Consider the following 13,564-nt stretch of genomic DNA (forward strand, 5'->3'; position numbering starts at 1 on the left):
TTTATTTATTTATTTGAGAGAGAGAGCACATGAGAGGGGGGAGGGTCAGAGGGAGAAGCAGACTCCCTGCTGAGCAGGGAGCCCGATGCGGGACTCGATCCTGGGACTCCAGGATCATGACCTGAGCCGAAGGCAGTCGCTTAACCAACTGAGCCACCCAGGCGCCCCCCCCATTCCTGAGGTTTTGATCAGGGTCTGTAACCCTCCTAGAGTTAACAGGTAGAGACTACCGGGGGGGTGGGCAGGGGTTGTCACACAAAATAATCTTTATTTGCAGCAAATAAGGAGATCATGGAGAATAACTTTCAAACAGTGGTTCCCTGAGCAGGGGTGAGCGGGTTCTTTTTATTTAGGGTTTAGGACAGATAGTCACAAGGGGAGCTTTGTCATCTCCCGTAAAGGGCAAACATGCAGTTGCGCAGGCATAGTTAGGCATCCTATGTTATGTTAATGAAGCTTGTGCCCCTCCTAGGGCGGAGACTTTGACATTATAATGAAGCAGAGGCGACTGGGGATAGGAGCTCTGGGCATGCTCCTAGAGCCCGGTATAAACTGGATAGGGTCTTGGGCTTATTATCTCAGGGTAAGGAATGCAGGGTTTTGCTTGTTCAGAGGCTGGAATTTCAGTTGACCTTGAGTCCAGGCTTCTGTAAAAACAGCTAATGGATTTATGAGTAGGGTCTGAAAAGATACAATAGCTGATTAGGGGAGAAACAGTTCTCTGAAAAAAATAAGGTTTAAGTTTTCTGCTAGTTTTAACTTCATTAACCCTATGGGGCACGGTTTCGATCCTGCAAAAACAATTCAGGAATGTACGTTGGATCAGCCTTTACTTTTGAAACAGCACTGGGAGTTTTACCATTGATTTATTGTCTCTGGTATGGTTAGGCTAATTCCTGGCTTGATGGAGACTGTTAGTTTTTGCATTCCATTTGTTCCCTTAAATCCTCAACTACTGAGGTTTTTGCATTTGTAATTCTAACACTCTGCTGGAAGTGTGCTTGAGCAAGAAGAGCTGGTAGGGCATAGGTCACAAAAATAGCTGGGGGAGGGGCGCCTGGGTGGCTCAGTCGTTAAGCGCCTGCTTTCGGCTCAGGTCATGATCCCAGGGTTCTGGAATCGAGCCCCACATCAGGCTCCCTCCTCGGCGGGAAGCCTGCTTCTCTCTCTCCCACTCCCTCTGCTTGTGCTCCTGCTCTCGCTATCTCTGTCTCTGTCAAATAAATAAATAAAATCTTAAAAAACAAAAAATAGCTGGGGGACTAAAATGACTTGTGTCCTGAAAGTTGTCTTTCTTTTTCCGGGGACCCCTAACTTTTTCTGTTTTGAGGTCCACCTCTGGTGCCTGCGCCCACTGTCTTCTCCATGCGGACAGACCCGAGGTAGAAGTTCTTTGGACCAACAGATCTCGAGTTTGATCTGGGAGGCCAGACAGGGGCAGGGTGAGCAAGTAGAATGACACAAAGTAGAGAGAACATGGCCAGTCCCAATTTCACATGACCTTATGTAGTAAAAACTGTCTTGTTTTAAAAGCACATGACAAGTTAACCCACACCTTTTCATTGAGAATGGTTGGGTCTGTAAGAGGTGATTAAGTTAGAAGACCTCCCCTTCTCTGTTCTCAAACACAACTCCCAGGGTTTTCTAAAGATCCTCAACAGTTTGAGATTTGCGGGCCAGGAAGTAGCTTTAACTGATGAAAGTCTACGCCAATGGCCCAGTCTAAGGAGTAGAAGAGAAGGAACTTGGCGGGGAGAGTGGAGAAAGGGCCTTTTCCTCTTCACACCAAAGACCAGTAAGTCTCCACTCTCGGGCTTACAGGCAGCCAAGTGTTCCATGTTTGTGTAACAATTTTGTGTGTGTGTGAGGGAGGGTTCTGCCTTTTGTTCCATAGATTTGAATTTAGAAGTCTTCTGCCACTGTGGTGAGGTTACAGTGATTGGTAGAAAATAATTCCACATGAAGTACATTTGTTGGTTGCATTGAACACAACTCAATTCTATTTTGACAAATGTTTGCTAAATTATTAGCCATTCACTGTGCTAGGTCTGAAAGGATCACAAAGGTGAAAAAGACATGGCCCTTTCATTAAGAGGTTAGATTCACAGACTCCCTTCTTTCCAGCTCTCAGTTGCTGCTTTGAACATACTTTTAAATACATGGGTATAAAGGGAGTAGAAAGTGGGATATACAACAAGGAATTTCTTCTGGGCCACTCAGAAGGCAAAGCCTCAAGTTGGTGTTAACTTTCTAACCCTGTAGCTTTTGTGGCTAAAAGGAAAAAAAATCTCAAGCCACTTGGGGACAATGCTATTAGAGACTCCCAAGTGGTTTTTTTTTTGTTTGTTTTGTTTTGTCTTTTTATGTAAGATTGGAAATGGGAGGTATATGGCTACCCTTTGCCCCAGGTTCTTGGGAGGTAACCTTTAGGTCCTTGGAATTTTCCAAGTAGTAGGAGTTTCTTTGTTATTCATGTTGGGCCCTTGGGTCACACCTGATAGTTCATGCTAATGAGGTAACTTCTGGTGGGCCCCTAGAGAGTTTATGACAGCAAGATGATTCAGGATTGGGGCTGGCATGCCAGAAAGACCAGCCAGGTGGTTAGAGTAGTGGGGCTTTGGGTCTTGTGGTAGTGACATCAGTCTGACCTGGAGAAGGAGTTCAGCTGTTCTGCCAATGATTCAATCAATCATGCCTAAGTGACAAAACTCTAATAAAAACTCTGTGCACCAAAGACTGGGCATTGTCACACATCAGTGTGCTGGGAGGGTAGTGTGTCCTGACTCCATGCGATAAGGACAAAGGAAACTTCATGTTTGGGATTCTCTCAGACTTTGCCCTATGTGTCTCTCTTTAACTGTTCTGATTTGCGTCTTTTTGCTATAATAAAACTGTAATCATAAGGATAACACTTTCCTGCGTTCTGTGACATTCTAGAAATTATTACATCTGAGAGGATAGTGGGAACCCTGAAATTGTGGCTCAGACATGAGCCACATATTCAGGGACCTCAAGCCACCCTCATTTGTGACGTGAGGGCTATTTTGTTTGAGAACTATGTCTTTAACTTTGAGTTTGGTAAACTCATTGAAGAAAGGCATTTCCAGAATTTTATATAAAATTCAAATTTGGGAAGATTAGGCCCTTAAACGGTCTCTTTAAACCAGAGGGGACCAGGGGTTTGCTTCTGTCTGAGACCTTTTGCCAATCATTGGATTTGATCATGAGTGCTTACTTCCTCACCCTCTCCCTCAGCCACACTCTGATTCAGCATCAGTTCTCTTGTTTTTTCCTGATCTAATTTGGCTACTAAGAGTCAAACTTCAGACCCTCCCAATCACTTCTCATGTACAACGAACCAACCTCACCTCTTCAGATTGTGAATTGCTTATTTCTCATTTTCTTTCGCTATCTCCTGTCTGTCCTGTGCAATGCTATAGGAATTCTATAGAGATTCTGGACGCATTTTGTGAAGGTAATGGCTCTCAGTAAGAATAGACAACACTTTCTTTTTCACAAGTAGAAAAAAAAATAGGTGGCTTTAGAAAGTAATTTTGTTCCTTCTATTGCTATCAAGTAGGATCTTATTAGAACCAATCCTTAAAGATACCCCTACTATGGAGACTTTAATGAAAGAGTATACTCCCTAATGTTTTTTTGGGGATTATGTCCTAAGGTCTCATTCAAATATAACAATCTGGAACTTCTTAATGCTTTACCTGTAGCTTCCCAATGGTAATTAATGCTCTTTCTTATGATCCCTTAAGGGAGAAAAAGAAAAAACTTGCAGAGAACCTCTTTGCTTAGTTGAAGACAATTATTATAAATGCCACATTCCGTTCTGTGATAGGAGAGATACTGATAGAGCCTGCAAGAGATTCTCTGGCATTCTGTCCACCCCTTCTTCACATTATTTTCATCATTGGCTTCGTTTCCTATCTTATTCGTGAGCACCAACCTCCAAGAGGCAGTGCGGTCAGCCACAAGATCACTGACTCAGGGCAATGAAGACATGTCTCCTTTTCACATTTATTTCATTTTGTTTTAAGATCACAGAAGAGCAGAGCATTCATACGTGTAAAGTAACAGAAGAGAGAAACAGAATTTAAATACATTTTAAAAGAAAAGAAAAAAAGCTTTTTTTAATTTTAATTTTTTTTTAAACACACATTGCGCTTTTTATTTTCCTTCACAGAGCTAGTGTCCAGGGAAAAAAATCCATCCAATAAACTTTGAACAACAACAACAAAAAAACAAATAAAAAATGGCCATGTGTTTGTATCATCAAGGAAAAGTTTTGTTTATGTCTACAGGGCTGAAAAAAAGGAATATATTTATATATATATATATATTTATATGTATATAACACTGTTAATAAGGAGAATTCTAACCAAGAGCAGGATTTATACACCCTTCAGTAGAGCGGTGATAAGGAAGGGGTGAGGCAAGGTTGGGGGGAAAGAAGGCGGAGGTTTTGTCCCATGCTTCTCTCCCCCTACATCTTTTTCCCTTTAACCTTCCCTCAAACCCAGTGAATACTTAGGGAGCAGGACTTGGCCATAATCACCAGAATGAACCATTTACATTCTCTGGTGAAAAGCAAAGACTTAGGGAAGTGGGTCCAGAAAAGGCCACAGATATCTTAGAATTACTGCCACATGCCATGAAGCTAGTAGCTCCATGTTTTTTCTTCATTTGCAAGAAGCAGATTTTTACTCTGTGCCTGGCTTTACATAGAGAAGGCTTGTGCAGAGGAAAATGTAGCTGTAGGAGTAGATCCAGGAGCACCACTCAAAGAGACACCTCTGAAGTAACCATGAAAATGGGGAGTTGTCCTATGGGCAGGTCATTCTCCCACTTAAAGAGAGCTTGGTAAGTGCTCTAAGCACATCCCACATCCTTATCTACATCAAGTGATACTAACGCTGGGAAGTTACGGATAATCCCTGCTCTACAGTACACAGGAGACTCAGATGGTTTCTGTTCTCCTAGGCAATGACTGAAAAAGCTAATTTGAGCCTCCAGGATAGCGTGGGGCTACGCTTCGATGGGTTAAAACAAGTGGGCCTGTGCTCAATCCCTTCAGAATATGGCACAAGAAAGTAATTCCTCATTAACTGCCTGAGAAGCATCATTTCTGTGTCCCCTCTTCTCAGAGAACTGAACTTCCACATTTGATCTTGGCCTTCACAACGACTCTTACTGTATTCGACTCTGTCACCTCCTGAAATGTGTTTCTTTTTGTCCTATTTTTAACTTGTCTTCTTTAAATGATATCGACCTGTACTTTTTGAAAATGAGGCTTGTTTTCTCTCTGTCCACTTGCTTGACTTCACAGCCTCTAAGTCAAGTTTAGGGAAACTCATGTCATGAGAAATTCCTTACAAAACAAAATGTATTGTCTTGCCTTTTTCTCACAGAACAGCCTTTTGAACCTGCCCGGGACCACATGCCTACTGCCACCAGCACAAGCAGAATTTTCAAGGACACACATTTACTGAAATGAGGCACTTGGCCCAGGATGAGGAAAAAAACAAAAACAAAAACAAAAAAAAACCCTGATGTTTCCTTTCATATGCACAGCATGCATAATACTCAATCTGGCTACTTTCCTTCCTATGAAAGATTATTAGAATACAGTGCAACAGTTCGATTTTTTATTATAAGGAAAAAACTCCAGCTATTTCAATGCCTTCAGTATCATCTGAATGTGTCCCTTCTCTACATTGCTAAGAAGTTTTGATCAGAAGAGGATTTTAGAACCAGTCCAGGGACCCTGTATTCTAGACGTTTTGGCTTTTGAAATGGAGATGATGGAATGATGGTACCGAGAAATGAAGGTGGTACAGAGGCCAAACTGAAGGTGACAAACAGCTCCTTGGAATGACCAGCTGGCCACATGCTACATGAGCGTGAAATTCTTATTCAGAATCAGAGTTTAGAGCTGACAGAGGTCTTAGAGATGTGATCCAAATTCCTTACTTTCAGTATGAGAAAACCAGGTCTCAGGAAGGTTAAATGACTTGCTTAAGGTCACCTAGCTTGTTTGTGGGCAGACCCCAGCCAGAATCCAATTCTCTTGACTTTCTGCTTCACCTTGAAGTTGCCATTTATCTTGGGTGGAGGAGTGTACTTTAAGTGTAATGTCAATTTGACCTAAGTTGCTTTCTATAACAATCCATGCAGAAAGTTCATGTGATTCCCAAAGTCATCTCTTTGATAGCTCTTTGTGGCTGTTCAGATTGTAGAAAATACATATATGTCACTCTTTTAAACACATCAGACCCTTCAAAAAGACTCCAAGAGAAGGTGCCTGAGAGAGATAGTCCCAATTAAAGTAATTATGTCCTCATTTGCAATATTCAGGATAGATATGTAGAAATACAGGTCTATCAGATTAAGTAAAAGTAATCATTTCCTAGGGTAACTTGGCAAGATATTTCTCAAGGATATAGCGTATTTCTTATATCCTACAATTTCTTAGAATCAAGATGAAAAAGAAGCTTTCCCAATGTCTTTCTCTGATGGAAGATAAAAACTGAGTAATATTTTGCTCACCAAGCTGTAGGTGACCTCCTTGGATCCATTTAAATAAGCCATCCTAGATGGTGGGTAAGAAGTAATAAGAAGACACTGGGAGTTGATGCAACAGATACATGAGACCTTAAAACTCCTTCCTCCCTGTCTTCTCATTTCCCTTGCTTTGGGGTCAGGTGAGACAGCTGTGGCAACAGTTGGGAGAAACTCCACTTAGGTCTCTCAGGAACAAAGAGGTGGCCTCCTGTGACTTGAGCAGGATGTCACCTTTAATAGTTCCTGTGGGTCTGCTTCCTTTTGCTGAGGCAACCTTCTTGTTTGGGACATTAGTCATACTCCTTCCCATTCTGACCTGTGAAATGCTTTAGTTTTTATTTGATTTTTTTTTTCTTTAAGATTCATAGATTTAGCTGAACCTGGGCACTGCATGAAAAATGAAGTTTACATAGTTTATATTATGTACATAAACTAGTGATTTACATTGATTTACACATGATTGGTGCCTAATTTATTAATCAGCACACAGTATGTAAATGCACTGAAAGGAAATCAAGATTTTAAAATAAGTTTTCCATAATATCCATAAACATTTGCACTGGTGTAAATGTTAAACTTAAACCTAACGTTACCACCAGCTTCCTTGCCAAGAGGAAAGTGACGTACGTTGCTGGGGGAAAACAAATTCTCTCTTGAATTTCAGTTGGGCCGCATTTGACAGCACAGCTACATGCAAATGAGAAGAGTTTACTTCTCTTCCACTAGTATGCACATAAATGTAAACTCCATTTTGCATTTAGTGAGATGTTTACAGATATTATGCCAACCATGATGGAAAATTTACATCACTGGGGCAAATGTAGTCTTTGAAAGAGAAATATTTTAAGTACGGAAGAAAGAAGAAGCCTTCCTGAACTGAATTTGAGTTTTTTAATTTAGGGTCCTATCTCACCATTTTTGTGCTATGTTTAACATTTGTCTTCAAAATATTAATAGTTTTTATAGGTCAGATATAACACTGCACTTAAATTTCTATAACAAATTGATAGTTACTTGTAACCAAGACTAAATTCAGGCTAAAAAGTTAATGAAGATGAAGAGAAAAATAAGGCCATGGTTAATCCCATGGAACTTGGTCCACAAAAAATTCCTCTTAAACAAGTAATTACGAAGTGGAAAAAATGGGGCTCCGTATCTTTCTAAATGAAGCATAGCTCTTTTTTTTTTTAACCAAATTCAGTATTTTTCTTCCTTTTAACCATTATTCTAGATTTGTCTTATAATACATACAATATTGTAAATATAGCATCTGTAAAGATAAGATTAAAAAAAATACATACACATATATATTATTTTTCCACAAATAATTCAAGGCCTGCAAAAAGCAAAAGGAGAGATTCCGGGAGACAAGCCAATAGAAACAGTCAAACCACAACCACCCTGGGGATGGAAACTGTGACTCTGGAGTAGTTAAGAAGCTAACAACTTGGTAGGTAATAACTCAGAAATAATTTCATGCTGAGGAGTTTAGTTTTTGTGTGCAAAGGAGGTAAGTCCATTTTTGGAGGAGAAACAGATTTGTGTTTCTGTCTCCAAGAACATGAATATCACGAGTACTTTTACAAGGTCTCTATGAATAGCCCCAGTTGACTGAATATGTAGTAAAAAAATGCCCATGGCAAGGGAGAAGTCTGACTTGGAAGAGAAGGCAAAGGTCAATAGGACACTTCTTCCCCAACAGAAGACACAATTTTTCCCTAAGCCTTAGTTCTTTTAGGGCAGAGGGATTTCATGTCTCAAAACAAGTAAGACTGTTCCTCCAACAAGGCAACACCTTCTGATGAACAGTTAATTGCACAGAAGATATAATTCTGCAGTTGTAAAACCTAGGGTAGTTCTCATTCTTCAGGAAGTGCCCTTGGTCAAGGTCATTTCTGCTTTCGTTAACTGAAGGTCGGTTCTAAGAATTTTGTTTTATGAATGGTGGAGTTTCGTTTTGCATACAGAGGACATTAAATATATTAGCCATTCAGATTAATTCATGAATTTCACTCCTCTCAGGGTATTATTTCCAACCAGTTGGTTCTTTTCAGTGCAGGGTTTCAAGTTTTGATTACCAATGGACAAGATTCTTGAAGGGATTTATAGCAATATGATGAACTAAATTCCAAGAAGTCCCATGTTCAGACTCAATTTCTTGGTGTCAGTCCTCCGGCTGCCACCTTTTTCCTGACCTTTCTCCAAATTAGGTTCTCCTCCATTCTTCACATTGCTTAGAGACATTCTCAAACCTAGGAGATTTCTGGGGCCAATGTTTGCTCTGAAACAGGAGCCAGGACAATTTTTTTTAAATTCCCAGATCCTGCCAGAGATATATGCAAACACCACAATATTCAATATATGTTTAATTATGTTTAATATATGGTCCATTATATTAAAACTCAGGGAACAAATGGTGCTGACAAGGCAGACATTCCTTTCTGCGGAGAATCTCCTTCCATAAAATCAAGACCTTGTCGTTATGATAGGGTGGAGACAATACGAAATGTAGGCGTATGATTAAAATATGTCACATGCCACAAGGATCTGTTCCTGAAACTGATACTAAACCAAATTAACTCCTGCTACTTTTCTTTTCTTATATATCTTTAAATTAGCATGCATTCCTCTAAAGCTTCCACCTAAGAATGTGACTGGCTCTTCAATATGTGGGAAACATTTATCATCAATGATGATAAACTTTTATTCCTGTACTAAGACCAAAATGTTAGAGAAACCCCGATTGTCAATAAACTGATGCTGGATAGGAATATGGCTCACCTTCCCTATATTTTAGTAGCTACTTTCTGGGATAAGAATTTCTGTACTATGCGAGGATCTGCCACAAATACTCTTATCCATCCCCAAGCCCAATTTGCCCTTCAGTTTCATGTCTAAACCGCAATCATAAAAGAAGGCTGGTAATAAGCTTTCTAAAACAAACAATAGAATCCCCTAGAACAGATTTAAAATGTTGCTTATCAAAGAGATCATTACCTTCAAAGACAAGGCTCATTGCAAAGAGGCTTCAATTAATGAAATCTATCAGTAGACATTTTAGGTCTGTCTTTTCTTCTTCCCTCCTTTCCTTCCTTCCTTCCTTCCTTCCTTCCTTCCTTCCTTCCCTCTTTTCCACTTTTTCCCTCTCTTCTTCTCTTCCTTTCTCTCTTCCTTCCTTTTTCTATTTGCAGTTAGGACGTTTCCTGTTTTATATTCTGTGACAGCTATTTTGCAGGTTCCAAAACTAAAGGAGGTACCATATTTGGCTCTTCTGAAATACATTCAATTGTGACCTCAATAATAATCCTCTGTCTTTTCATAAACTGAGCCACTTCCAATGCCTCCTATAGTTTAAGTGAAAGCAATGGTTGGTTTCCTGACAAAGACATCTACAGACAGAGAGCCAGCTCTCTCTGCAAAACCTTTCCTAAGAAAATCCTGGTGTTGTGGCGATACCAAGCTTTGTGGCGTGCGTACAACTTTGACCTAAATTATTACAAGTTTCCCAGTTCTTTTGATTAAGGAACTAACTCACATTTCAGATGACTCTTGTCGATGTAAACTTAAGACATCATACCCCCCACAGTATCTTTTTCAGGAACCAGAAGCCAAAAGTGAGCAGGGAAGGTGGAATATATTCCAGCGGCCTGGCCTAGGATAATGATGGACTACTGCGAACAATGGTGCTGCAAACATTACCAGTGGAGCAAAAAAGGAGATTGTGCAGGCCACCAAATAAAGTATTAGCTTACAACACCAGGACAAAAATCTGCAAAGGAGCACAAGGAATGGATTCCTTCTTGTTATGGTCAATGCTTTGTATAGAGCTCTGCCAACAGCTCTACAAAAGGAGTAGGGACCTGCGCATCTGTCTACTTTTCCTGCCTTGCTCACTCTCACTATATTTTATCTGAAATAGGAAACAATCTCTGCTCAAGGGAATCCATGGGCCAAATGCAGTGTTATTTGAAGATCAGGGAAGGGGCACAGCAGGGCTGCTTAGGATCTCCATGTGGCTCATCAACCTTTCATTGGGAGTTAACACTTGGAGACCTTCCTGGTTCTTGGGATTTACTCAACACACGCTACTCACTCCTGCAGCAGAGCAGGTCCAAGCCTGCAAAAAGCCAGGAAATACATGAATTCCTCAGACTCATGAAACAAGAGTGAAATCAGAAACCTTCTCTCCTAGGTCACCTCATTGACGTCACTGATTCTTTCTACTGTTTGCTCACCCCGTCAATAGTAGGCACTTTCATTTACAGTGATATTCTGAGTGACTCTCGACTGGGTTCTGATGATTGGACTAGGAGGAATATGAGGTTCTGCCCTTAGAAGGGGCACAGCTTGGTGTGGATACACACTGATGTCATGCGACAGCCATGGGGGAGGTTGGGGGACTCTGCTCCATGCCTCCTTCCCCACCATGTCCCCCAGCAACTTGTCACAGCCGCATCTCACAATTACAGTGCGGGACAGTATCTACAGCACAATGAGTCTATGTACACATGGACCATTCCCTTGGCATGCTTTAGAGAGAGACACACACACGCTCACACACATGTACACCCACGTGAGAGCGAGAGACTTGAGCACGCGCACACAGTGGAGAAAATTAAAATGGCACTTCCTAGCGTTTGCGGCATGACTAGTGCTGGGGGGTGTGGTAGGGGGTGAAGAGAAGCAGCAGCTATGGGGATGGGGGGGTATAAAGGGAGTCTCTGGGTTGGATGTGGGGGAGACAGAACACACTGGAGGGGGAGGAGATGGTCTTAAAAGTTGGAGAGATAGTGGAGGCAGGAAAGCCAGGTAAAGGCTCAACACAGGATTCCAGCGTGGATTCCACTGATAGTCTGAAATGGCTATGAATCAGCTCAAATGAAGAACAAAATAAAAAGATGATGGAAATATAAACATCAAAGGCAAGACCTTATTTTTGATTTCTCCACAGATGAAAAAGAATGAAGGAAGGATAAAGTGTGTGTGGGGGGGTTAATATCCATCTGACACTTCTTCACTCCTCCTATTTTTACAACATCCGGGTGTCCTTAGCATGATGTAGTCTTTATATAGTATACTTTTGCTTCGATATACACATATCCTTGTAGAAGTTTTCCCACCCTGATTTATAGTTAAGTTTTTATTGATGGACTTTAAAATGGTTTTAAGTGTATTTTCTTCTTCGTTTTCTTATTTCCCCCTTCATTTAAAAACACACAAAGTTGTAAAATAAACAGTCTCCCCCCATCTCGCTCTCTCTGTCTCTCTCTCTCTGTATCCCGTGTGACGCATTTTTGTGTGTTTTTTTAAATTATTTTTAAATTTTTATTCTATTAACATTTGCTGAGAAGGCAGAGCAGAGATGCTGCCAGCAGCCACAGTGGTACGGCCAGACTGATGGATCCATTTATTCCTCTCACCGACCCAGGCCCTGCAATGCAAAAGAGAAAGAAAAGAGAATAGTTACGTCCAGCCTCACTCTGTGTTACAGCTGACAGCCGACAGTATCAGAGGTAAGAATGGGCCAGGTACCAGCACCTCAAGGTCAGTGCGCTTATGTACAGCCCAAGAAGCGCTCCCAACCTTTCCTAAGTGCTTCTCCTTGAGTTGTAAGTATCTCAAGGAGTATCAGTGGTTGAACACTTCTGAATATAAAATGCTCTTGGAGAAGGCTATCACTGATGCATGTGCTGGTGCAGCGGGGTCCTCTTCACCCAGCCTCCTCTCGCACGCTCTGCTCTGCATAGCGCTGTGATGTCGGCCCTCGTTAAGATTCCAAGCATTGGTGAGGGTCCTTCAGCAGCCAGACACGGGCTCCTCCAGCTGATTCATCACAGTGTCTCCATCAATAAAACATGGGACCAGTCTGAAACTCTCATTTCTCAGGGGAAGCGGTAATTATTTATTTGTTAATGGGAAGGGGAATTGCTTCCAAGGAACACTTATGGCAGAATGGCCCCTGAGCTGCAAGGTGGAAAATAAGTCAACTCCTTGTAGAGTCTTAAGAGGTAGTTGGGAATCATCTGGTCCCAACTCTTCATGTGACAACTTTAAAGATCAAAAGCAAAGGCAGCAGGAAAAACAACAACGACGACCACCAAACCTAGGGAGGTTAGGAGGCAGGCCCAGACCAGAAGCAGGACTGAGGCTGGAACTTGCCTGGAATTCCCCCAGGAGTGGCAGCCTCTATGTTTCCCACTGCCACCTTAGTTTTCCCAACGTGGACACAATTTGGGGCATGTGGGTGTGGATCTAAGAGGCAGACTGGAATGGAGAAGAAAGTGGAGAAGGCATATGTGTGTTGACAGAAAGGAGAGAATTGGGGCAGAAAATGCAGGCCCCAAGAGCTTGTCTCCTATGCTTTGCTTGCTCCATTTTCTCCTTCTGTATAGTTCTGTTCATACAGATCCATTACAAGAAGAAAATGTTAGTCTTTTTCACAACAAAGATTTTTAGATTTAAGACTGTATGCTTAGACAATGATGTTCGAAAGATAAATCAATGTGACTAATTTTGGTTCACTTTGCAGTTTTGAGGGCACATATGCTGATCAATGTGTGTGAATGAATGTGCATGTGAGTGTGCGTGTGCATGTGTGCACGAGCATGTGTTTAAACCTATGACGGTTTGCATGGGCAACGGAAGCGTCCTCTGGTAGGCGAATGTTTCCAAAAGTGTCTACAAACATATCAGATCAGAGGTCAAATAACAGGGAAAATGTTGAATTCAAGAATGTCCTCCTAATCTGTGTTTTCTATAAATAATGGCAAAAACAGCCAAATAAAACCGACACTTACACAGCACTTACTAGAAGGTACTGTCACAGATGCTTTACGCATGTAAGCATATAACCATGCTATGAGACGGGCATTATGATGAACCCTTTTTTACACTGAGATAGTAAGAGGCATTGCATACATTTACACAGCTAGTACGCAGAGGAGCTGGGGTTTTGGCCCAGGTGGCTGGCTCCAGTCTTTGCCTGTCACCA

The 13,564-nt window shown here is 41.4% G+C and overlaps 1 protein-coding gene across 2 annotated transcripts in view; it reads right to left on the bottom strand.

The window, feature by feature from the left end:
• Positions 1-4,010: 4,010 nt before the first annotated feature.
• Positions 4,011-13,564, bottom strand: part of LSAMP (limbic system associated membrane protein) — a 637,357-nt gene continuing 627,803 nt past the window's right edge. For both annotated transcript variants that reach the window (XM_032406601.1, XM_032406602.1), the window contains one exon: positions 4,011-12,004. In XM_032406601.1, coding sequence (XP_032262492.1) covers positions 11,907-12,004 — 98 coding nt within the window. In that variant the 3' untranslated portion in view covers positions 4,011-11,906. The remainder of the gene's footprint in view (positions 12,005-13,564) is intronic.

Source organism: Phoca vitulina, unplaced genomic scaffold (assembly GCF_004348235.1).
Source record: "Phoca vitulina isolate PV1807 unplaced genomic scaffold, GSC_HSeal_1.0 scaffold8, whole genome shotgun sequence".
Lineage (NCBI taxonomy): Eukaryota > Metazoa > Chordata > Mammalia > Carnivora > Phocidae > Phoca > Phoca vitulina.